This window comes from Acinonyx jubatus, chromosome C1, assembly GCF_027475565.1.
Source record: "Acinonyx jubatus isolate Ajub_Pintada_27869175 chromosome C1, VMU_Ajub_asm_v1.0, whole genome shotgun sequence".
Classification (NCBI taxonomy): Eukaryota; Metazoa; Chordata; class Mammalia; order Carnivora; family Felidae; genus Acinonyx; species Acinonyx jubatus.
This window is the reverse complement of record NC_069381.1, coordinates 84,437,880-84,465,426: the sequence shown is the minus strand read 5'-3', so window position 1 is coordinate 84,465,426 and position 27,547 is coordinate 84,437,880. Positions and strand designations below refer to the sequence as shown.

Here is a 27,547-nt window from a genome sequence, read left to right as displayed (position 1 = left end):
AATAAATAAATGTTAAAAAAAATTTTTTAATAAAAGCAACTTCCTTATATTTTCCTAACTTCTAAAACAATAAAATAGTGTTGATGGTATAGTTGTATTACATAAACACAAATATGCTGCAGTGATTGGTACTTTATGTGCTTAAAGAAAAGCAAATATTTGAGTTATTTGGTTTAAATTAAAATGGCATGCCATCTGGCATCTTAAATAATCAAACTCTAGATTATTAATTTAGATTTGCTGTTGGGAGACAGTGTGGTGGAGGGAAAGAGGAGGGCCCCATGTGGATGACTGTTTCACCTCTGCTAGCTCCAGCTGGGGTGGGGAGACACTGATGGTAGAAAACACTTAGTGGAGGGGCTGGGTGGCTCAGTGGGTTGAGCATCTGATTCTTGATTTCAGCTCAGATCATGATCTCACAGTTCTCGAGATCGAACCCTGCATCAGGCTCTGCACTGAGAGCATGGAACCTACTTGGGATTCTCTCTCTCCCTCTCTCTGCCCCTCCCCTGCTCACTCTCTCCCTCTTTCTCAAAATAAATAAATAAACTAGAAAAAAAAAAAACACTTAGGGGACTGCTCCAGCAGCTCAAACCAATGACGCCTCTGCTGATGCAGCCACAGGGAGCACAAACCCAGTGTAAGTTTGCAGGTGCCCTCCAGTGCTCAAGACATGATTATTTGAGGCCACCAGCACATACACGATTGTTGAAAATTGGAAACAGGTGCCCTCACCCATGAAGAGTGTGTTCAACCACAAACCAGAACCCTAGAGAGTAGCAGCATTTCAGGTGGATAAAGGAAGAGAAAGTACTTGCAAAGGAGACTGAGAAGGATGGCCAGAGACTCAAGGAAGAGAAAAGCAAGAGATGGATCCTTACAAGTTAGGGAAGGAAAGTGAGTATCCAGAATTAGAGAGTGGCCACAGGATAAATTAAGTAGGAAGAAGACCACACACAACCATCTGGTTTTGCTAACTTTTGTATTAGCAAGGACAGGTCCAGCAGACTCACAAAAGTAAAGACCAGACCATAATCAACTAATGACTGAATAATAACAGAGTCAAGACTGCTCTCTTAAGAAGCTTGGAGGTAAAAGAAAGGATAGAAACCAAACAGCAATTAAAGAGGAAGGAAAAAACCATGGGAAATTTCTTAGGACAAGGTAGACCTCAAAACATTTTATAGAGTCAACCAACATGACCTTTGAGCCAGCAACAGGTGTAATGGATTAACAGATGTGGAAACACTGGGTGCCTCCACATTTGCAGGTGCAGTGTCCAGGAAGGAATTTTGCTTCCTTGAACTTGTAGCCTTTGAGTGGTATACTCAATACTACAAGATAGCCCCAGGGAAATGCTTCTAATAGTTCTTTAAGTAGTCAAATCACTGTGGGAGGCATACCTCCACAGTTCCTCCAGGTGGTCAGGACATGCTCACATACCTGCATTCTGGAGCTTGCTTGACCCCAGTCCTATGGCAGGAATTCACAATTACAAGGGCAGAAATTCACATTTTTCCAGTTCCATAATCCATGAACAAGAGGGCAGACTAAGCAAGCAGCACCGAGATTACATTCTAGTTTGCTCTACAAACTCTAACCCAAAGCAGTCTTGAAACATCATACCTTAGGTGTTCAACAGCATTGAGTCCTGCTGTTGACCTGAGGTGACACACTGAGCAAAGGAAAACCCAACGAATGTTATCAGTTCTCAAGGTACATACAAAAAAGCATCCTCAGGAGTCTACACCACCTGGTCAGTTTGACAATTTACTTATTAACAGCGATGAAGGATGACAAAGTCAACCTGGAGACAGTCTCTGCTCATATATTAAACTAAACTGATGTTACATGGACTCCCTGCTTGAAGATTATAATCCCTAGCAATCCTGTGTTACAAATAACTGGTTAAAAAAAAATCTCACTATTAGAACACAGACTGGCTGGTAATGAAAGAATGAAACATCATTTATTGATGCTGTCTACCATAGTTAATACCTTTTTCCCTTGGAGTGTTACTACAAAATCAGAATGAATTCTTAATTAATAAATCTTGGTCACTTTCATTAGAAAGTAGTTATTTTTAGCAAATTATATAAAATATTTTGAAATACGCTACACTCCTGTTTTTAGTATGCATTCGGTCATGTCTTTATTCTTTCATTTTACAAACATTCAATGACTGCCCACTATGAGCATACTATACTACTGGTTACTTACTCAGACAAAGATGAGTAAGACTCGGTTCCTGACCTCAAGTAGCCAGAGTGCAGGGAAGACACAGATGTGTAAATAGAGCATCAAGCAACACTGTGTGAGAAGAGCTCCCACAGAGCTAAGAATAACTTAGACACATGCACATAAATATGCTGAGCAGGAAAGAAGGGATCACAGGCAGGAAGGGGGAACAAGAGCATGCCGGAAGGCACAAAAGCACGCAGCTGCGAAGCCCATGAAGGACTTAACATAAGAGACTGATATAATCAGACACAATTTCTAAAACATATACTCCGATAGTAATATGAACACTTGATGGAAGAGGCCCAAGAGTCAACAAAGACCCTTGGGACACCCGGGTGGCTCAGTCAGTTCAGCATCTGACTCTTGATTTCAGCTCAGGTCATGATCTTACAGTTGTGGGATAGAGTCCCACATTAAGCCCCACATCAGGCTCCATGTTCAGCATGGAGCCTGCTTAAGATTCTCTCCTTCTGCCTCTCTCCCCTGCTGTGCTCTCTCTCTCTCTAAAATAAAATTGAAAGAAAGAAGAAAGAAAGAAAGAAAGAAAGAAAGAAAGAAAGAAAGAAAGAGAGAGAGAGAGAGAGAGAGAGGGAGGGAGGGAGGGAGGGAGGGAGGGAGGGAGGGAAAGAGAAAAGGAAGGAAGGAAGGACCCATTCCCAGACATGCAGAATTGACCAATGCTTCCTTATAAACAGTTCCTACATGGGCTACATTATAATGTGGCTAAGATAATGTGAAATCACCTTCTAGAATAGCAATGCTCTTTTACCTAAAGAATACCCTGTAGGTGAAAATAGCAATAAAAATGACTTACTGCTAGAGAAATCACTAGAATATCTCAGGAGCAAAATTTTCCACATTCAACCTGTCATGAATGAATGAGAAATTCTGTGTAGACAACTAATCTGCTCAGCAGAAAATGGGGCTTGTGGTGAAGGTCAAACATGATAAATTCACAGAACGAGGCAGAGGGATATATAGATTCTAAGATAGCAGATGGTAAGAATAAAGGTTCTCACCCCATACATGAAGAGATGAAATTACAGGAAACCTCTTGAGAAAGAAAAAAAAAAAAAAAAAGACTGGACCCAGCAAATATACTGAGCAAATAGAAGATATTTAATAAGTGTTCAATAAACAAACTGAAAAGTAATCAACTGAAGGCCACAAAGAATGTAATGCAGCTTCTTGTCCCCCATATAACAAAAGTTTATCTGTACACCGTTATTTCTGTAGAACAAAGCTTTCCAACAAAATGTAGATCCCTGGGCAGAGACGGGGGCAGCCAGAGTCCCCTAGGCCAGTCATCAACAGCTATGGGCAATGACCACAGGGTGCTGAGCAAATATTATTTTCCATGTATGCCTTGAGGAGAGAAACAAAAGGAGGCCCTACACAGTGACTCCACACAGGCAGTAACCAGTCTTTCTGTCACCAGGTCTGCAGTAGCCAAGCATGGCTCTAACCATGTCCATCAAGTAACCACTGTTAACGTGGTCCAGGTTTGTCAGCATGGAAAAGCAAAGGGCCAAGTCCATAATTCCAGGAAATACCCTCATACTGACAATGCTGCGTCACTGAAAGCATTTTTTTTCTCAAAAAAAGGAATGATTTATGGGGGGGGGGGGGGATAAAAAGATAGTGGAAGATATAAAATAGCTCAGAGAAAGGAGTCAAAGTGATTTCGTAGTTTTTTGAAGTAGGCTTCATGTAAACTTTAAACTCCATCTAATCCCCAAAAAGGTATTTAAGGCAATTCCTAGGGACTGCGTGGGCCAGATTCGGGTTGGGGTAATGAACATAAGCCACAGCAGTGAGGCATATCCACACGCTGCCACTGAAGCTTGTTTCCTTGCACTTCTCTCCTCCTCCCGTCTCCCCAGGAAAGGGTGCTGCTGAGTTTGTCTGTGTGTGGCCAACACAGACACATCATCAAAAAGGACAAGCCTTCTGGTAAACAGGAGAAAGCCCCTCGGAGACCACCAAACCACAAACTAAAGACACAACTTCAAATTCTCTTTGATAAATAACAACTGCTTAAAAGCAGCACCATTAATGATTAGTGGCGTGTAGGCAAGGCCTTATTTACCCAAGAAAGAATGTTAAAAAGATTGACCGAAGGGGCGCCTGGGTGGCTCAGTTGGTTGGGTGTCTGACTTTGGCTCAGGTCATGATCTCAGTTTGTGGGTTCGAGCCCTGAGTTGGGCTCTGTGCTGACAGCTCAGAGCCTGCAGCCTGCTTCGGATTCTATGTCTCCCTCTCTCTCTGCCCCCACCCCACTCATGCTCTGTCTCTCTCCCTCTCTCAAAAATAAACGTTTAAAAAATTAAAAAAAAAAAAAAAAAAGGTTGACTGAAGGCAGACTCAGTGGATGGGCGCTGTTATTTCTAGGTCTCCCAAGCAGGACATCATCCTACATGAGCAGTAACAGTATAGAGGTATGGCCAGGGTACAGCTCCTCACGTCCGCTTAGGTGCATAATTTGAATACTCAAGCTCTTTCATCTTCATTGTTGTTTGCCAGGGCAAAAGGTCTATTTCCATTTTTCAAGTGACCTGATTAATGGCTAGGTTTTGAAAGAGTGGCTGCTTTCTTAGTTCTGCGAAAACCCGAAAAGAAATCTGTTGGGAAAGTATGAATGTTTTGACACTGGTTCTTAGTAGAAGCTTTTGGACCACATTCTCAGTTACTTCAGGGGACCTTGGTGGCCGAGCTGCCAGAATTACATCTGTTTGATCAGTGCAGATGTGAAAAATGCACAGGCAACAGCTTGGCAAGACCTGAGAGGCCACATGTCAGAAGATACTTTTGGTCATCAATTATTAATGGGCCATTTTGCAAGTCACATAAAAATAAAGCAAGAGCCTGAGATATCTTACCCCAAGCCTTCTAAATAGGACAGGACCTTAACTCTTAGGTGAACAATTAGATTACCTGAAGCCAGAAGACATAACCTGTTCTGCTTATCCAAGGCTTCACGTCATTCCGAAGGACCCCGACTTTCATGGGCAAGCCTGTCCTTGTGGAATCTGCCCTCTCGCGGGGGCACCTGGGTGGTTCAGTCGGTTAAGCGTCCGACTTCAGCTCAGGTCATGATCTCACGGTTTGTGGGTTAGAACCCTGCATCAGGCTCTGTGCTGACAGCTCAGAGCCTGGAGCCTGGAGCCTGCTTTGGATCCTGTGTCTCCCTCTCTCTCTGCCCCTCCCCTGCTTGTACTCTGTTTCTCTCTCTCTCTCAAAAATAAATAAACAAAAAATAAATAAAAAGAATCTGTCCTCTCACTACACATGGCTATTGAGCCCTTGAAATGTGACTAGTCCAAACTGAGACGTGCCATGGAGCAAACTACACACCGAGTTTTGAAGGCTTAGTCTCAAAAATACAAACGTTAAAATACATCATCAATGATTTTTATATTGATTACACGTTGAAATGATATTTTGGGTAAATTGCATTAAATAAAATATATTTAAACTAATTTCATAATTGTTTTTTTCTAAATGTGGCTACTAGAATGTTTAAAATATATATAAATACTTTTCATTATATTTCTATTGGACAGCACTGCTATAGACCCATGAATTGCTGGAAAGATGGATATAACCTTTTGCAGAATGAGCAAACATTTATCTATAGACCTTATAAAACAAGTATTTCTCATATTCTGCTGACCTTGTCATTAACAACATTTTTTTTAATATGAAATTTATTGTCAAATTGGTTTCCATACAACAGCCAGTGCGCATCCCAACAGGTGCCCTCCTCAATGCCCATCACCCACCCTCCCTCCTTCCCACCCCCATCAACCCTCAGTTTATTCTCAGTTTTTAAGAGTCTCTTATGGTTTGGCTCCCTCCCTCTCTAACTTTTTTTTCCCCTCCCCAATGGTCTTCTGTTAAGTTTCTCAGGATCCACATAAGAGTGAAAACATATGGTATCTGTCTTTCTCTGTATGACTTACTTCACTTAGCATAACACTCTCCAGTTCCATCCACATTGCTACAAAAGGCCATATTTCATTCTTTCTCATTGCCACATAGTATTCCATTATGTATATAAACCACAATTTCCTTATCCATTCATCAGTTGATGGACATTTAGGCTCTTTCCATAATTTGGCTATTAACAACCTTTTTAAGTAGAGTTCTTATCATAAAGCTCCCCTTCTATCACACATAGAGATGCAGTCTCAATAATTTAGGCTTTTTCTTGAGCCAATTTATATATGAAATGTAGTACAGTCAAGTAGTGCCTTTGAGGGGCACCTGGGTGGCTCAGTGGGTTAAGCCTCCAACTCTTGATTTCATCTCAGGTCAGGATCTCAGGGTTCGTGAGATTGAGCCCCATGTAGGGCGCTGTGCTGACAGCACAGAGCCTGCCTGAGATTCTCTCTCTCCCTCTCTCTCTGCCCCTCCCTGACTTGTGCTCATGCTCTCTCTCTCTCAAAATAAATAAACATTTTTTTTAAAGTGTCTTTGAAAAGCTTCATCCTGACATCCCCCAATAATCTACGATTTACATTCTCCTAATTTGCCATCAATGATAAAATTTTACTTTGAAAACCACAATGTCCCTTCAAAACTAAGCGGATAGAACTAGAGGGTATTATACTAAGCAAAATAAGTCAGTCAGAGAAAGACAAATATATGATTTCACTCATGTGGAAAACAGATTAACATAAGGGAAGGGAAGCAAAAATAATATAAAGACAAGGAGGGGGACAAAACATAAGAGACTCTTAAATACAGAGAACAAACTGAGGGTTGCTGGAGGGGTTGTGGGTGGGGGGGATGGGCTAAATGGCTAAGGGGCATTAAGGAAGACACTTGTTGGGATGAGCACTGGGTGTTATATATAGGGGATGAATCACTGGAATCTACTCCTGAAATCATTATTGCACTGTATGCTAACTACCTTGGATATAAATATAAATATAAATATAAATAAATAAGAAAACCACAATGTCTTCATTGGAATACCAACTTTGCTGGGGCAAATGGAATATGTGAATCTAGCTATCCCCCACGTTCAGCAAATGTCCAGAGTCACTAAAGCAGGTGGGAGAACAGTGAGAGAAATTATGACAAGAAAGGATTAGGCCCACAGATTGTCAAAAAGAGAGTTCCTTTATTTATTCAGTAAGCAGCATTTATGAAATGCTCACTCCCTGAAAATCATGCTTCTATTTGTGATTTTCTTTTCCTAGGCTTAATGATAGAATGGACATATCATTCTCAAAAATGGAAGTAATTTGACAGAAAATGTCAAATGTTCACCAACTGCCACCTGTCTCTCATTACCTGAGTTTTGTTGTTATTGTTGTTGTTTATTCAGGTGAGGATATGACCACATTCTTAACAGATTTTTTTGGTTGGCTGGTTGGTTGGTTGGTTGGTTGGTTGGTTGGTTGGTTGGTTTGCAAGAATGAAACTGTACTGTTTCAGGTTTTTCAACAGCTTTCCAACTACTTCTCAACATCAACATTAAAGTTTAAAAAAAAAAGATGAAGGAATAAGTAAAGTATCAACTAATTTTCTCTCTTTATTGTGCTATTTGTTCCTTCCTCTCCCTCTTGAATCCCCACCCCAATACCTTCTTTTAATGGAAATGGCTTTTGTTTTCTGCCATAGAATGTTCTCCATGCTCATATACATGGAACATGAAACTTAACAAATTTGGAAGCCCACTTTAAGAATATAAAATTATGGGGGAGCCTGGGTGGCTCAGTCGGTTAAGCATCCAACTTCGGCTCAGGTCATGATCTCAAGGTCCATGTTTCAAGCCCCGCATTGGGCTCTGTGCTGACAGCACAGAGCCTGGAAGCTGCTTTGGATTTTGTGTCTCCCTCTCTCTCTGCACCCCCCCCCACCCCACTCATGCTCTGTCTCTCTCGAAAAAAAAATTAAAATAATTAAATACACACACACACACACACACACACATATATATAATTATGAATATAAAATTAGGTATAGGACCTTTCTTTTTTTTAAGTAGGCTCCATACCAATGTGGGGCTTGAACTCATGACCCTGAGATTAAGAGTCACATGCTCTACCAACTGAGCCAGCCAGGCACCCCTTAAAATTAGGTATAGGACCTTAAAAGGTGCCCATGCAAGTGGGGAGGGGTCTCTAAAATTTAAGCTTTGTTAGCTTCATAGGAAATAGCTCTGCTCATATAATACAGACATAATATATGTATATGCAGGGTTTGAGGGGCGGATTCTTTGGTCATTACTAAAATGCCATGATAACAATGCTTTTGTGGTTAAAAAAAATACTTAAGGCTTTTAATAAATTGCACTAAACTTATTAATAAATTTAGCACTATTTATTGATTTGAGGAGAAGTAGCAGCTTTATGATGTTAAAACTTTCTATCCAAGAACTCAGTATAAATTTTTCCCCTTAGTCATGTCCCAAAGAATTTGCAATCCAATAAGAAAAAATAAAAGTTTGTGCACAAATAGCCATGATACAGGAAAAGTGGAAAGTACAAATTGTAACATGTGAAACTGAAGAGAGAAAATACTCAAAAGAGTAAGAGCTGATCTGTGTAGATCTGGCACGCATGAAATGGAGGAGGGGAACCGTTAAAGGAGATGGGCACCTGGCAGAAAGGAAGCTCGGCCAGGGCACAGGGACACTCAAGAAGCAGTAAATACGCAGCTCGGTGGGGCTGGCATGCAGAGGGCACACAGTGAGCAAAGTGAGTCAAGGAGAGCAAGAGGGCTGGAGCCCATCCATGCTAAGAATGCCAGGACAGAGGACTCTATCCTCAATTCTGCAGGGCAGTGCAGTTTGGGGCCAAGACAGGCCAAGACGAGAGCTCTGTTTTAAGATCAGCCAGTCAAGTGGGTGCAAGACCAATAGGAGAAGGGCCAGGGCTCATTAGAGTGGTTACCACAGTCTACGACAGAAGGTGTGAGACCTGCGCCAGAGTGAAAGAAGTAGAACCGAAAGGACAGGAAAGATGAAACACACCACAGGGCACCAGCAATGAGAATGCAACTACTGGTTAGATCAGGGAGGGAAAGAGAAGTGTTTCTGTTCTTATGCCTGAGTGAACAGCGGGATGGTGGTGCCATTAATACAGATGAATGAAGCAGAAGACCATGTTTGAATGAAACGCAATTTCTTTTCACATGTTATATGTGAAGTTTAACATGTAAGCAGGCTATCCAAACAGACATCCTGAACTAGAGCCCAAAGTGGGAGGGCTGCCCTCTCTTGCTAAGGAGGGGGACACATTTCACAACTCCTCTGGAGGACCCCAACAGAAGAGCTCCCTTTCATAGAATGTTGAGCCTACTCACATTCTACAGGCTTCTCATCTTCCAGAGAAACTAACTGCTTCTAGACTCTTCCTCCTCCTACTCAGAAAGTGCTCTCCTTTAACATCTTAGAGCACAGCCTAGCTGGGACAGCCCTTGACTAAACTCTGCATCGTTGAGCAGGCAAGACATTATTCAAAAGCTTTGTGATGCCACAGGAAAATAAATTCACCCAACCCATAGAACTAGGTAAATTCAGCCATATTTCAAAATAAAATTTATGCAGCAGAAACCAATACAAGGCAAAAGTCCAATTTTGTTTTAAACAGAACCTGAATTTTTAAAATAACAGTAACTCAGTTTCACTACCAAACGACACTTTGAAATTATTTTTTCTTATAAACTAAATGTGCAAAGTAATTACTAATAGAGGTTTGATACGAGAATATTATAGATACGACATTTTCCCAAACCAAAATTTGGGTGACTGCTGGTTCAAAGGTAATAGCCAAAGCTGAAAGGACAAAACTGACAGCTATGGAAAATGCCAGAATGCGTTTATTTTAGCAGTCACTAAATTTGCAATACTTGAGTGTTGGGGGGTGGTGGGGTACAGGGGATTTTAATTAACATGAAGTTATATCTTGCAAAACATTAAAATGTACAAACCTCGTAATGTTCATATTCATCCACATCAAATGTCTCAAAGTCAAAAAATCCATGTTGTAATCCCTAAAAGCAGAACTTGAATTAGTTTTTCCACACCAAATTGATAACTTTTAGCCATTCCTGCTCACAAATGACCCTCACTAACCTGAAGGAAAAAGCTTGAAACCTTTCATTTATAACACCTATCTAGAAATCATCTAATATTAGTAATTTTGCTTTGAGACTTTCTTACAAGTGGGACTGAACACTTAGAAAAACATGAAAATATGTCCTGCAAAACGGATCTAGAGTCCTAATTTACATTGTTTTGTGTGTAAATAAATTAATTATGTATATAGGGGTGCCTGGGTGGCTCAGTCGGTTAAGCGTCTGACTTCGGCTCAGGTCATGATCTCACAGTTTGTGAGTTTGAGCCCCAAGTCAGGCTCTGTGCTAACAGCTCAGAGCCCGGAGCCTGCTTCGGATTCTGTGTCCTGCCTCTCTCTTTGCCCCTCCCTCACTTGTGCTCTGTCTCTCTCTGTCTCTCAAAAATAAGTAAATGTAAAAAAAATTTTTTTAATAAATTAATTAATTATGTATATAAAATGGAGCATACTAGCAAATATATAGTTAAAACCCATTTGGGAATGACGCAATTAATTCATATCAAACCATGACAGAATACCTAACAGTGATTAACTTTTCAGATAGAAGAAAAATCAAATTTGTAGGTGCTTTTATTTTCCTTTCAGCATTAATGAGATACTTAGCAAAAAGGGCATTTTTACTCAATAGGCCCTTATTTGTCCCTGCTTTGAGAGAATTTGTTTTACAGTAATAGTTTCTGACAGAGTACAAGTGTACTAGACTGCTCTTACACTTTAGAGGAAGAGCTGATATTTTTAACAACACAAAGAAAACGTGCATTACTCCTTTTCAAAATGATCCAGCTTGCTCAGATATAATATTTTGAAGAGGACAGAGTCTCTTCTTTTATGTCATGAAGCTATACAAATTATAATAGAGTACAAACACACAGTTGCTTTTAAAAATTATGTATTCAAGTCATTAAAAATAGGAGAAACTGTTAAGCCAAGCTGTGGTGCATCTGTATTTGAAAATATTTTACAGACCAGTGTTTTCCAAAAAGCAGAGCATGGACCACCTGCAGCAGAAGCACTGACGGTAACTTAGATCTAAAATACCAATTCCTAAACCCCATGCCAGAACTATTAAATGTGATTCTTTAGGGGTAGGACCAATATTTTAACATGCCTTCTAGGTGATTCTTACACACGATAAGGTCTGACAACACTGTTTTGTCGACCCCTACCGTAAAGAGCAAAACAAGTTGTTTACATTATTTCATCTTTAAACAAAGCAACTCAGTTGATTCCAGTGAAAGCAGTGAGAAGAGTAAACCCTGAGCTGTAACCTTCCTTCCTTTCTCTTCATTTAAAGTGTGGGTTTGTGTATGTTTCTGTGTATAGTTCACACACATATGAACTATGCGTGTGATGATGCCCATACAACAAAATCACAAAGATATGCTTCCTAAGAAGGTAACACTGCAGCTGTAAACTGTCTGCACTCTTAGGGGGCATGGTACTCATTGCCAAAAAAATTGCCCAGACCATGATGGCTTGTATAAGAGTGTGTGCAGGGGGGTAATGTGTCTCAGTCGCTTAAAGACATGTTGAACACTCTATTAGGTCTTTCTAAAATCTCATCTACATTCAGGTAATATTAACCCAAACATTTGATGAAACAAGAAATTTACAGAAGATGTTTTTCATGAACAAAGTACAGCTTCCCTCTATAACAGGAAGGATATCATAAATTTCTATATCGAGTTACCAAGTTACCATAACAGGTGGGGATATTCCAGGGTGAACTCTTTCTGAACTTCATAAATTTATAAAAGAAACAGCCTGTACAAGATGGCAGAATAGGCGAAATAATAATAACAATAAAAATAACAACAATAACAATAAACAAATTACTTTCTTTCCCTCAGGCATATTTTTTAAATGCTATAATTAGGGTTCTTAACTTGTGTTACTAGAAGTCTATGTTGGTGACATTATTTGTGGGGTGGGCTAGAGTATTTTGACAGTTTTTAAGTGAAAAGAAAAATATTTGAAAACTATTTTAAAGTCTTACAGAGTTTAAATTCATTTTTAAATGAAATATCAAAGTCAAAAAACATACATAACACAAGGATATTTATCATACCAATTTTCTCAACTCAAAATGTAGCAATTATATTATTATATTATATTATATTACATCATATTATATTACATTATGGTAGAGAAAAGAAACTGGAACAAGAATCACTGCCGATAGTGTGTTTACAGTCCTTGCCAATGGATTCTGCAACGTATACATTCCTGACTGATAAATCATGGCTGTATGTTCAAGATGGAATGATGCACTTTGAACCTTCATTCGAATTCACACTATAAAATGCATGACTTCTCAGTAAATTAGTGCTTCTAGAACACATTCTTAAAATTCTCAAAAATATTTTAGATTAACTTCTCCATTATATATATGAATAACTAAATAACTATGCCTTTAAACTATACATACAGTGCATCAAATCACCCAGGGGGATTGTTCAAACAGACTGCAGGGCCCCACTACCACAGTTTATGGTTCAATCAGTCTTGGATGGAACCGAGAATTTCATCTCTAACAAGTCCCACGCTTTGACAAACCATTGATTCATAACATACCCTTGATATGGTAGGGAAATCTGAGTTAGAATTAGCCCTGCTAAGAACTCCCTGTGGCTCTGAAACTGACTTCACCTCTCTGGGGTTGTTTCCTCCTCTATAAAGATGAGATAATATCTGGCCTACTTACTACTTCACAGAGGTGTAATAATATCCAGGTAGGAAACCAACATGGAAATGTTCTCCACACTGACAGAGGTGTGGGTTGGCTTCCTGTCTCTCCCACACCAAGCTCTAGCTTGATAAGGAAGCTGAACCAGTGACAAAGCAATGTCACAGGCAGAGCAGCAGATAGGAGTGATCCATCTGCCGGGGAAAAGAAATAATTTAAATGAGAAAGGGAAATCCCTTCTATCTCAATAAGGAGTTACAGAGTTACCCACAGACACCCCTTCAATTTGTCCAACAATCTATATTTTACAGATCAATCATTGTTCAAAAAGTGGAAAGCCTTCTGCTTACTGCCTGTCCTCTCTTCTCTCCAATGAAAAACAAGAATATTGACATTATTCCTTTCTCGTATTTTGAAACTACTGTGTCAACTACAGTAAGGAGAATTATTATTACCTTTCTGATTCCCTGCAAACAGTCGAGGATGGTGAGATTGTAAGTGCAATTTCCAAAGGAAGCATCCCTATAAATACACACACACACACACAAAAACAAAACAAAAAAACAATACTAAAAATGTACATTCAGAATATTCAAATAAGACAATACCAAAGACAATTGAAGATATGCTTGTTTGGCTTCACAGCTGTCAACATGGTAAATTTATGCAACACATCAGATACTACTAGTTAACTACTCTTACATCTTAACTGAAGCATTTCTGAAACTGCTTTAATCCAATAGGCATAATTAATAAGAAAAGCAAATTCAAGAGCCTGAGCTCACAAGTCAGATTGCCTTCATTCAAGTTCCAACTCTGCCACATACTGGCTGGGACCTTGAACAACTTATTTTACTTCTATGAGTCTCGGTTTCCCATCTCTGAAATGATGTTACTGATGGTATTTACCATTTACAGGATTATTGTCAGATTACATTTAATAAGTGGAAGTCCTGGAGCGCCTGGGTGGCTCAGTTGGTTAAGTCGTCAAGTCTTGATTTCGGGTCAGGTCATGACCTCATGGTTTGTGGGGTCTAGCCCCACACTCGGCTCTGCACTGACAGCACAGACCCTGCTTGGGATTCTCTCTCTACCTCTCTCTCTGTCCCTCCCCTGCTTGTTCTCTCTCTCTCAAAATAAATAAATAAACTTAAAAAAAAGAAAAATAAATGGAAAGTCCTTCATATAAGAGCCTGGCACATAGGAAGCACCTAAGAAATATTATGGTTTTTCTTGGTATTATTAACAATGACCTGAACTGTTCCATTAAGTAAAAGATTTATAATCACCAATGGTATTCTCAGAGAGGAACAACCACCTATCAGGAATATGGTAAATACAAGCATAAAAATGTAAGGAGGACAATGTAGGCAGGTCAACAGAAGCTAGCTGCTATTTTCCTGGATTAAATGACACCCCTCCTATCTACCCTCCCCCCCCCAAAAAAACAAAAAAACTATGGAAAAAGCAGTCATTCTTCCAAACAATCTCCTCTCAGGATCCAGGAGAACTTCTAATGCACCATGAAGTGTTATATCAAAAGGAGTGGGAACCTACTGCACCGAAAATTGAGTACTTCATACTTTATTTAAGTTTTTAGAGCAACCTACTTTAGGCAACATAAAACTGAAGTATCAAGTTCAGGTGAGGTTAAGCAAGAACTGGCACTGGAGCTTTAACACTAGCAATGTTCCAAGGTGTCCAAGGCAAGAAACTTGACCTCCAGGCTCTCAGTCTCTCTGCCCAGCCCCCAATGCTGACCCGAAGGAATAGAGCTGTCAGGCACCTGCCAATGGCAAAGTTGAAGGCACCACACAAAGTTGGTTCAAGGGCAGCAGTAGGGAAGGTGCCAGAAGATGATGCTCCATGGGGAGAAAAGAACCTTCAAGTGCTTCAACATATAATTAACATAAAACTGAGTTTTATATCACAACCATCCAATGTAACTTGAACCTATGGCTGCTAAGTCATGAATTAAAATGAAGCTTCAATGTCACTGGATTTCAACATCCTGATAACCTAATATAAAAATAGGAAGTAAGCAAAGCAACTTAAAAGAAATGTTTAAGTTCTGAAGCTTCAAAGTTTTTTGTTTGCTGAAGCCTCACTCAACAAGGGGCTTAAACCCATGACCCTGATATCAAGACCTGAACTGCTTAATCGACTGAGCCACCCAGACACTCTTGAAACTTCAAAGTTAACCTACGTTAATAGGAAGGATTATTCTACATATGTAAATCTGATTTCAAGACATTTTTTTAATGCTATCTGAACTCACGGGTCAGTGCAAAGCAAAGTAGCCCCTTTTCCAAATATCATGTAAAGACAAACCATGTATTAAAAAGCAAATTTTAATGGACTAAACCAGAGAAAGGTATAGCTTGGGATCTAAGACAAAATAGCAGTTTATATAAAGAATCACATACTCCTTTGCAGGCACTTGTCTCTTTGGGTCAAGGTTTCAGAATCTTTCATGTGTCATGGACCCCTTAGAAATCTGATGAAGCCTGTGAACCCCTCTTCTCAGAATGATGTTTTTAAATGAATAAAATAAAATATATATGAATAACAGAAGACTAATTCGATTAAATTTATCAAAATATTAAAAAAATAATTTATAAGACATATTTAATTATTTACTGTTTTATTAATATGTAACAAGACCTAGTAGGTCTAGTGATGACTATAATTTTGAAGAAGGAATGAACATAAATAATAAGATATATGAAATATATAAGATGCATGTAAAAATTATAATGGGATATAAAAATGTCTGTAATTTCTATTGTGACATTCATATTGCTAATACGACTATAGTTTATTTCCAACATTTATAATTGAATATAATTAAGATAAGTGAAAACAAAGACACTTTTTGTCATCCAAACTCAGTGACTCTCTGAACTATCTCTGCAGACCCAAGATTAAAAATCACTACTTCAGTAAAGAAAAAATAAAACAAAAACAAAAACTTTCTTATTTAAAATAGTAAAACAATTTTAAGAACTGGAGGTGCTCTTATTCTCTGAAGTATATTTTCCCGTGCCTAGACTCACCTAAATGAATTCACATAGATAAGTCATAGAAATGCTCCAGACCCAGTCTTTCTGACTGTCTGCAAAGTTTGGTGAGACTGTCATGACATCTCTTGGCCTATCACAGCCACAAGTTTTACCAGTGACTGAAAAGAGAGCTCTGGTGACCTGGTGATCAAATCTATAGACCTGAGAGAGGAAGGCGAGTTAACATGCCATGTGACAGAATTAGGATATAAAGCGGTCACAGCAGGATGGAAAGACAGGTAGAAATTTACAGCGTGAAATATAATAAGGGATGTGATAAAATTAGGTCACATTCTCAGAACTGGGGAGAGGAGATGACACACCAAAGGACATTACACCCATTCCTCAGGAGAATTAATCCTCATGACAGCCGCACAAGGACAAATAGGTTCCCAAACCTGCCTCCATACTGAGCAGGAGAAATGGCTTATTAGTGGAACCTGGCTCCTACTTAGACAAAGGAGAGCAGCTATAAAAGTGAACAGACACAAAAACATGTTATATGTTCTCTGGGGGGAAAAAGTGAGAGAAAGAGAAGGTAGAGATGGCAGACTGAACACATGTATCTACCAAATCCACACTAAAAAGAGAATTTTGAAAGGCTTTTTAAGAAAGAAATCCAACAAGCTCAGGGAGAGTAAGAGAGCAGAAGATAGCAATAAAATTGTGAAAGCTGGAAATCAGAGGAGTGGTAGTAAATTAGAAAACCAAGAAAAGGGAATATTAAGGTGACAAAGCCAGAGAATCCACCTAATAAATACTAGAAACGTCCCATAAGGCTCAGGAATTGGCAGCACTGGGTTCTTCTGGAGGTAGAATGAAGGAAGTGACTGACATAAGATTGAAAGTCCACTTAAGAAGCTGAGAGATTTTATTCTATAAAAGAAACATTATCTCCCATGTTACAAATCAATCTTCCCTGCTTCCCTTCCCTTCCCTCAAACACCCAATACAGTCAGAAGCATCTAAGAATGATTGGCCCTGGAAGGCAGCAAGATACCTGCCCCATACTACGTTCAAGTTTGAATTGGAGGATTGCTTCAGGATTATTTTTCACCTATTTTTTTTCTAAGAAATGGAGATGGTTAGGAAAATACCAGGCTCCGTTAACTACAGAAGTCCCTTTGAGTCTGAAACTGTATCATTATTCAACACAACTGATGATCACTTTCTTCTCCAGGTATCTCCTCTGGGTCCTTCCCAACAGAATTTAAACACTTTCAGGTCTCTACCATCTTTAAAAGAAAAAAAAAAAAAAAAAAAAAACTGTCCCAAACTTTCTTGACTCGACATCTCCCTTCAACCACCACCCTCTCTTGAGACTCCTCTTTAAAACAAGACTTCTTCAGGGGCGCCTGGGTGGCTCAGTCGGTTGAGCATCCGACTTTGGCTCAGGTCATGATCTCGCAATTCATGAGTTCAAACCCCGTGTCGGGCTCTGTGCTGACAGTTCAGAGCCTGGAGCCTGCTTCCGATTCTGTGTCTCCCTCTCTCTCTCTGCCCCTCCCCTGCTCATGCTCTGTCCCCCGCTGTCTCTTAAAAAGTAAAATAGGGGCGCCTGGGTGGCGCAGTCGGTTGAGCGTCCGACTTCAGCCAGGTCACGATCTCGCGGTCCGGGAGTTCGAGCCCCGCGTCAGGCTCTGGGCTGATGGCTCAGAGCCTGGAGCCTGTTTCCGATTCTGTGTCTCCCTCTCTCTCTGCCCCTCCCCCGTTCATGCTCTGTCTCTCTCTGTCCCAAAAATAAATAAATGTTGAAAAAAAAATTTAAAAAAAAAGTAAAATAAAACATTAAAAAAAATATTTAAAACAAGACTTCTCTGAAGAATTACTTCTCCCCCTGCTCCATTTTCCCTCCTCTCACCTCTTAACACCCTCTGATCTGTTTCCACCCTCGTCCACACCACAAACATGTCACACTAAAGTTACCAATTATCTTCATATTGCTATGCCTGGGGTGCTTTGTTTTTAATAGAGATAAAATTCACAATTTATCCTTTTTAAAGTGTACAAGTCAGTGATTTCTTTTAGTATATTCACAATTCCTATTACCACTAATTCCAAAAGAGCTATAGCCCCCAAAAAAGAAATTCGGTGCCCATTTACAGTGACTGCTCACTTTCCCTCCCCACTTGCAGGCAATCAGTAATCTACTTTCTTTCTCTCTGGATCTGCTTCTTCTAAACCCAGGGAACATTTCCCAAGCATCATTTTACTGAGTTTGTCAGCAATAATAATACTCCTTTGAATACTGTCTTCACTGGCTTCCTGGATTTTTCTTCTACATCTCCACACACTGCTACTACCCAATCTCCCTGGCAAAGCCATCCTTCTCCAAATCCTTAAAAGTTAGAGCTTCTCAAGGTTCAATCCCAGACTCAAATTCTTCTCACTCCATGCCCTCTCCGTAGTCCAGGACGAGTTCCCATGTATCAGCATCACCTGGATGGTTCCTTAAATTCAGAATGCTGGATCCCACCAGAAATCCTGATCCAATGGGGGCAGAACCTGAAAATCTGCGTTTCTAACAGGTTTCCAGGAGGGTACTGATGAAGCTGGTAGAAAGGAGCACATTTTGAGAACTGCCCTACACAATCTAATCCATATAAACTGCCATCAATCTACCAATGACCCTCAAATTTCTGTCTCTAGCACAAACTCCTTAAAACTGCAAAACAGGGGCACCTGAGATGGCTCAGTGGGTTGAGCATCCGACTCTTGATTTCGGCTCAGGTCATGATCTCAAGGTTCGTGGGAACCTCCCTCCCTCTGCCCCTCCCCCACTTGCTCTAACTCTCTCTCTGTCTCTCTAAATAAATAAATATATTTTTTTAACCACATACATGACCTTCTCATTTGGGTGTCTTAAGGCATCTCACATTCATTGTGAAGGAAGACCCTCTTGCAGCTGCCCCCCCAAAACAACAACGATAATCCAGTCCTCCAGCGCTATCCCGTAAAAGAGGCAGCTTCCACAACCCCTCACGCTAGAACTCAGACGTCCCTGCATCTCTCATTCCCCTTATCCTGTCCACCACAGTGTCCCATTACCTTCCCCTCTTAACTGCCTGCACTGACTTTCTCTCTGATACCCCGCCCCCACCACCTCTCAGGTGGACTCCCGCAACAGCTTTTCCACCCCCCACCTCTCCTTGCTAATCAGTCTTCTAGCAGCAACCAGAGTGATATCTGTTTTAAAGCACATCAGATCCAGTCACTCTTCGACTATAACCCTTCACTGACTTCCGCTGTTCTCACAGGAAAGTTCAAAATGTCAACGAATGTATCCTGGTGATATCTGGCCCTGCCTGCATAGGCCTCCTCATTTTATGCCCCTCTACAATCTGCCCATCACACCTTGCCTGAGGTCCTCCGAGAGGGCTCTCTGATCTCACCACAGGACCTTTGCTCTTGCTGGTCACAGGTCACCTGCTGCCTTCTGCCTAAGTTACCCTACCTGTCCTTCAGATCCCAACTCAAAGATCAAAGTCTCCAGGGAAAAACCTCAACCCCACCCTGGCTAGAGCAGGTCCCCAACTTTTTTTTATTGTACTTAATCAACTATAGTTTGACATATCGTGGCATGCTTATTTGATTCTCTGCCTCTCTCTGTAACAGCCTCAAAGAAGACAGTATCTATACATTTTTTACTTACCCTTCTCTCCCTAGTACCTAACATACTGCTTAGCACAAAATGGAAATATTGAATAAACATTTCAATTAAGTAAAGGAGCTTGTCAAGTGATATTAAACACACTTTTATTTTAACCCAGACACTTTAGAGAGACTATAAAGAGCTTTTACAACTTACATCACTACACTAATGTGATATAAAGTTTTAAACTCCCACAGTTTTTATCACAACTACAGCTCCCAATTGTTTACGTAACTCCCAGTTTGCTTTTTCACTCATCTATCAATGTATTCATTCACTCATTCATTCACTCATTCATTCATATTTATTGAGCCAAATATTTACTGAGTTGAATAAGAGGACATGTATTGTTTGTTACCTCTCCCACAAAGGACCACTGAAATCCACAGACTTCAACTGTGGGAAAAAGTATGCACACCCAATGCTGTCTGGGGACACCACAGCCCTTACCTTTATCTGTCATGATAGTTTTACCATGCATTGCATTAACTCCCTTAAATAGGTAAACACCATGCTGCTCTTCATTCAGAGAGAAGTTCATATCCCAACACCCAGGGTTTCTAATCACTCATCTCTGCTGAAGAAGAAATTCTACATTCCTCCCCAATATGGAAGACTAAGGTTACAGACAACAGTTGTTTAGACACATCCAAATACAAATTTAACCCAACCTCATGCTAGACCATCTAAACTCCATCCATCACAACAACTCTCTTTGTAAGTGTGACGTCCAGCATAGTAGCCAAATGAACCATGAAAGTATTATGAAATGATTATAAAGATCCACTAACTATGACCTTGGGAGTGGCTGGCAGTCAACAAATATTTGTTGAATGAAAAACTAAATGAATATTTGAATAGATGAAGCAACTGGAACTTTATTATATTTTTGCATTTATTTTCCAGAGAAGCAATAGAAGAAACATTAAATTTAAGAAAACTAGAACCACCATCCACAATGAGATAAAAAGAGAAAGTGCTGAATCCCACTATTGTCATAGAGCATAGGCTCCCACAAAGTGATTACTGAATATTCAACAATTTTCAGAACCCAAATTAGCATTGGTGGCTGTATTTACACCACAGAAATCAACAAACCCTTTTTACTTACAGAGCCTGTTTACCAACATACCACTGCTTGTAGCCTAAGAATCTAGACATCACTGTGAAAGAAGCAACCTTATAAATGTTAATAATGAGGAGCCAAAACGGGAGATGAAAGAACATATTCACACAAAGCAATTAGAAGGCATTTCCGGTAATGAAGCTGTTGGAAATGAAGAAAGAATAAAGAACAGAGTCACAGGGTTTAAAATGTAGAGACTACAGGGGCACCTGGGTGGTTCTGCCGAAGCGTCTGACTTCAGCTCAGGTCATGATCTGGTGGTTCATGGGTATGAGTCGCATGTTGGGCTCTGTGCTGACAGCTCAGTGCCTAGAGCCTGTTTCGGAGTCTGTGTCTCCCTCTCTCTCTGCCTGTCCCCCATTCACACTCTGTCTCTCTCTGTCTCAAAAATTAACAAACATTAAATAAATAAATAAATAAATAAATAAATAAATAAATAAATAAATAAAATGTAGAGACTACTCTAAAGAATACAAAAGAGCTGATAGAAGAAACATCGTGGATGGCTATGATCTACATATGTTTTAATTCCATGATTCTCTGTGAGTTCTCTGGATAACAAATAGTTAGGAGGTATGCCAATATCTTCAGAGCAATGGGTTGGAAAGCATCTCAAAGATTCATCTAAGCACCTTCCAAGCACTGACCTAAATCCAACTACACAACCGCACAAGAACATGAGCTTCTTTTAAAAAAAAAAAAATTTTTTTAACAGTTATTTATTTTTGAGACAGAGAGAGACAGAGCATGAACGGGGGAGGGTCAGAGAGAGAGGGAGACACAGAATCTGAAACAGCCCCGGGCTCTGAGCTGTCAGCACAGAGCCCAATGCGGGGCTCGAACTCACAGACTGTGAGATCATGACCCGAGCTGAAGTCGGACGCTCAATCAACTGAGCCACCCAGGCGCCCCAAGAACATGAGCTTCTTAAGGACCGGTAATGTGTCCTTTATGTCTGCATGCCCAGAGTCTAGCACAGTGTTGGGTCCATTAATGTTTTAGATGTCAAATGAATGAATAAATTACCGGGAAATCATTCATTTTATATCTGAACAACTCTAGTGGCTGGGAACAACTGACCCAACAAAACAAAAATTATATAAAACAATTTGAATCATAAACTATGTACAATAATGAAAATTCAATCTAGGTCATTGCTGTCCAACGGAAATATGATGCTGTCCACAAAAGAGAACCAAAATTATAATTTTAATTTTGTTCAAAACCATATTTTAAAAAGTAAAAAGAAACAAGTGAAATCAATTAGTAACATATTTTCTTAATCAACATAATTATAAAGAAGACATTTTACATTTTTTATACCAAATCTTCAAAATCCAATATATATCTTTAACTTACAGTCTCAGTTGGACTAAACAAATTTCAAGTGCTCAAAAGCACACAAAGCTGCTAGCTACCATACTGGACAGTTCAGCTCTAGACTATATTGTATGGATACCTGGGAACTAGACAATGCCCCAAAATATTCACATAATTATCCAAACTATACTTGACTTCCAGTCTCTGAACAAATCCATGACACATATGTACTAGCTCCAGAGAAAAGAAAGAGCTGATTGCTTGTATCACCTAGGCTACAAGATGAAAAGGTATTTGATGAGAATTCATAGGGAGAACAGAGCCATCTCCACCCAAAGAGCAAAACCAAATGACTTCATGGGGCAGCAAAATCAAAAGCTGAACACAACCAGTACCTAACAAACACAGAACACAGAATCTCCTGCTTTTCAGATTTAATGTAAGGCCATACAGTAATCTCTCTGTTCATCTAAAGAAACGGATATGTAAAAATTCATTTCTAAATCATGGCTTAAAAGGTTACATAAAGTCAGCAGAATAGGATCTGTTTAGAACTAACAATAACGGGCACCAAAAAAACAGATCAAGCACTGTGCTCTGGGCCTTTTATCAACATGTGAGTGCCACCCATTTAACCACATTAATTCTGCTTCACAGATAAAAATAATAGTAAATTGTCTTTAATCCAGGTATCGAAAAGAGCTTCATCTACAAGACATTCAACAAAATAACTATGTTCATTAATGTAAATGATTGCAATCTTTTTCTAAACCACCTTTATCAGTGACTCTTCAGTAGAAAGTCTGGTAACACCGATCTGGGACCGTAAAAATAAGAATAACAAAAAAAGTTATCTGAACCAATTTTCACATTGAAGCACTGCCATGTTCCAAAAACAGAATAGATGTAACTCACTTCCTTACATGTAGTTAGTGGGTCATAAAGACCCTGACAGTTGTTTCTGTTCTCAGATCCTATATAATGGTGCTTATTTACCACTATAACAAGAAAAATCTGATAAAGAGACTGCTTTTCATGGTAGTCCAAGTTACTCAACATGCCCTAGCTGTTGAGAATGGATTCAACAGTTTGTACTGGATAAGCCATCTACTTTTATCTATTTTCAACACTCAGGAAACTGGCACAACCTCAGTACTCAAAACTAATGCAGATCTTTCTCATCATACCAAGCATTAAAAACAAAGGTTTATTAAACATCCATGAGGGCAGAAATAACCCCAAAGATCACCACTGAGAAGCAAAGAGGTAGCCATCAGAAGGAAAAATTGAAAACGAAAATAAAATCTTTAAAAGGATAAAATAAATTGTTTCTATATTTTTGATACTCAAGAGAAAAACATGGTAAGGAAAACTTTCCCTTTGAAATACAAAGTTAATTGCTAAATACACTTTGACAAAAATCACAATATCATATTTAAGTTAACAAATATCTGGCTCAACGTTTCCTGTGAAGAGATAGATTTTATAATAACATCTAACATCTACCAGCACATGTTTACTTTGCTTTAGAAGAAAGAAGGCAGCCTAATGCCAAGTTCTAAGTGGTTGACCCCTTTGAGCCTTTGTTCAGAGACCTACAAGTTCTGGCATGCCCAGATGATCTAGAGTCATTGCTTCAGAGATTTCCCACTAAGACTCAGCCACATTAAGACACAGCTCAGCAACAGGGATATCACTAAGGGTCATCCCCAAAACACAACAAACCCCTCCCTTAATACAAACAGTACAGATTCATTTTAATGACAAATGTCATTAAAGGACTGCCTTTGGGAGGTTTGTGGGCCCTCTGGTAAGAAAGGTTTTCTAGTCTCACACGTGCTGTAAGAGAAAAGTTGTATGTTCCTGTTCATAGTAGATAAAATGCTATCATTTGACAAGCCATCTATTTCCAAGACTCTCAGGAAACAACATAAAAACAGTTCCACAAATGACAGCATATTATTCTAATCCCAAGAGATCCACTTTGTTCCACACAGGTGTGGATCAGGAAATGGGTCCTAGAATGTTTCAGAACACTGGTGCTGCCGGATAGGAACAGAAACTGCAGGGAGTGGGAAGGGATTCAGGATGAAGTACTTTGGAAGAGCTGGCGCTAAACTAAGTCAAACAGATCCCTCTATTACTCAGAGCCATTCAGAATCTTTAAAATGAGAATGTGCTTTTCATTTTTTTATTTTAAGTTTATTTATTTTGAGAGAGAGAGTGAGCACATGAGCAGGGGAGGGCAGAGAGAAAGGGAGAAAGAGAATCCCAAGCAGGATCCTCACCATCATCATGGAGGCCAAGGTGGGGCTCAAACTCACAAACTTCAAGATCATGGTCTGAGCAGACCAAGAGTCCTACATTCAACTGAGTGAGCCACCTAGGCATCCCAAGAATGTGCTTTTTAAACCTCTAAGACGGAGAGTTCTAAACTTATTTGACCTTTGAATCTTTTTATTATTTTTATTTTTATTTTGCCACAGCAGATCACATAGAGCCATGTTTCTCAAACTTAGCAGCATACTGGAACTATGTAGAAAGTTTCTGAAAATCCCAATACCCAAACCTAATACCCCAGACCAATTATGTCAACATTTCCAGGAGTAGAACCAGGCACCAGTATTTTTTAAAACCTCTCAGACTTTTTAAAACCTAGTATAAGAACCAACATAACTTTGGGAAATACTACCTATAGGTCTAGCCTCTTCCCCAAGCTAAAATAAAATAGCTACACAAAAATGCATTCCTGGGCCTATCCAGGAAGAGACTTGCAAAAAAAAAAAAAAAAAAAAAAAAAATACAAGAACAAAATAGAAAAACTAAACTAATAGTTGGAGATGGAACATTCAACATTCAACCAGCTTTATTCCATTGGGTATCAGCAGAGCACCCTTACCTCAGCCTCACCTCTGTACCTAGTCAATGTTTGTCATGTCATGCTTTCTGTATTTGTCTTCAAAACTGGGACTCTGGATGTTCTTTATTGTCTGTGCTGTTTCACTCCCCACTTAATATTATATGTCATAGAAAACTTGACTTTAGCAGATTTATGAATCATCATCGATACTAAAAAAACTTACCAAACTGACACATATGGATCAATAAACAAAGAAGTAAGTGTAAAACAAATTTAAAAGCACAAAAGACATCAAAATGAAGAGTTGTGCAATTTCCATGTTTTGCAAGGCTTAGAGTTTTCACAAATACTGTTTTATGAACGTCAGAGAATGCAGATTTGAAAACCACAGCCACTGACTGCCAAGAAAACAATCTGAGAACTGCACTCAGAGTTGGTGGTCTCATGGGACCTTAGACAAGCACAATTAATAAGAGTTTGTAGAACAATTGTTCAATAGTATAGACTATGAATCTGGTAGTACGCTGAAAGGAAAAGTACCTAAGAAGATTCACACCAGGCTTGACAATTCAAACTCTGCTGACTCTGACCCTAGAACTGAAAGGCCCTTGTTCCCTGGAAGGCCAACTGCCAAGCCAACACTAAAGATGGATGGACTCAAAGAACTGAAGTAAGTGAAAAATACCCTCTTCCTCTAGTTTTCAGCCAACGTCACTCTTGACAAACACATTGACTATCCTTAATACAAGCAAAAGTACATTTTTTGACACATTTACTTTACAATTAAATGGAACATCCTAATACTGACTTGCAAACAGTAACATCACAACAAACACTCCTTGAGTGTCACAACAGCCAGAAATTCAACTATCTCTAAAGTCTACATAATCAATGTAATCAAGACTAAGCAGTAAATGGGGATTCGGGTGAAGGTGGTCAAAGGTACAAACTTTCAGTTATAAAATACCTACTGAAGATGTAATGTACGATATGATGACTACAGTTAACACTGCTGTTAGACTTGAAAGTTGCTAAGAAAATAGGTCCTAAAAGTTCTCCTCAAAAGGGGGAAAAACTTTTTTTGGTAACTCTTTGACATGATGGATGTTAACTAAATTTATTGTGATAATCATTGATGTCAATTACATCTCAATAAAACTGGGTGAAAAAAAAGAAGAGGCAGTAAAGCTACCCAACTCTTTTTATTTTTATTTCCCTCATCTTTACAGAATGTTTACCTAAGGTAATATAAATCTATAATCTACAGTTTTTTAAGATAAATCCAAAAGAAAAACCTCAGTAAGACAGTCCTTTCAGTTATAGTAATGTGCCTGTACTGCAAACATCATAATGTATAATATCCTGCCTAACCTACCATTATAAAAGACAAGCTAAGCCATGCAAATGAAATCACAGCACCTAAAATCAACACCTGGATTGTTATTTTCCAGTTTTCATCCTAGCATGAAAAGGCAATCGTGGTGCCTACCTCTAACATCTCCTCCAATCCCCAGTTTCAGGTTTAAACCTCCTTCTTCAGTATTCCCATAGTACCTATCTCCTGAATTGAACAAAGCACAACAATTGTCTTACATACCTACACACTTACAAACTATGCACTGAGTTCCCCAGAACAAATACCTTGCTGTCCTTATCCTCCTAAGATCCATAAGACTATCACAGTGACTAGCACAGAAAAATCCATAAATAAATTAATGTATCTATTCCCTGGCACACAAATAAGAGCCCAATCCCAGTCCTCAAGAGAAGAGTCAGCCATATTTGGTGAAGAGTCACCCAGGCAAACAAATAAATACAAGACATTTGCTTTAATTATGTATGTAGCAAATGTAATACACAAAATGCAATACACAAAATATAATGGGGAATTACAGGCAGAGGACCTACCAAGCCTCTCTAGAAAAATGAGGAAAGGCTTCACAGAAAAGATTGCTTAGATACATTTTTATTAAATGAATAAATCTTGAAGAAGAGCATTATTTAAGTTCACAGTAGCCTTAAAACTTCTTTATTAGAAAGACATTAAAAGTATAGAGCACAAATGGAAACAGGAATTTGATGGAGGGGCACATAAAGATACCAGCCATACTTTGACAAGCCTTCAAACTGGTCTTCATTTTTTAAAAACTTTAAATAATAAAGCAATTGCACTTAAATAGAAGTTCTTTCAAGGCTTCTTGTTTTTTAAATGAAAGTATTAAGGCAGGAGTAGATTTAAAAAAAAAAAAAAAAATCTAGGGCACCTGGGTGGCTCAGTCGGTTAAGCGCCAGGCTCTTGATTTCAACTCAGGTCATGATCTCACAGTCGTGGGATTAAACCCCATGTCTGACTTTATGCTGAATGTGGAGGCTGTTTGGGATTCTCACTCCCTCTCCCCCTGCTATTCTCTCTTGCTTTAAAAAAAAAAAAAGTCTAGGGGCCCCTGGCTGGTTCAGCAGGAAGAACATGCTACTCTTAAGAGCATGCTACTCAGGGTCATGAGTTCAAG

General features: G+C 39.3%; 1 protein-coding gene across 8 annotated transcripts in view; it reads right to left on the bottom strand.

Moving 5' to 3' along the window:
* CDC14A (cell division cycle 14A) overlaps positions 1-27,547 on the bottom strand; it is a 204,711-nt gene that overhangs the window by 109,539 nt on the left and 67,625 nt on the right. For all 8 annotated transcript variants that reach the window (XM_053214524.1, XM_053214526.1, XM_053214527.1 and 5 more), the window contains 2 exons: positions 13,473-13,539; positions 10,186-10,248 (listed from right to left, as the gene is read on the bottom strand). In XM_053214524.1, coding sequence (XP_053070499.1) covers positions 10,186-10,248; positions 13,473-13,539 — 130 coding nt within the window. The remainder of the gene's footprint in view (positions 1-10,185; positions 10,249-13,472; positions 13,540-27,547) is intronic.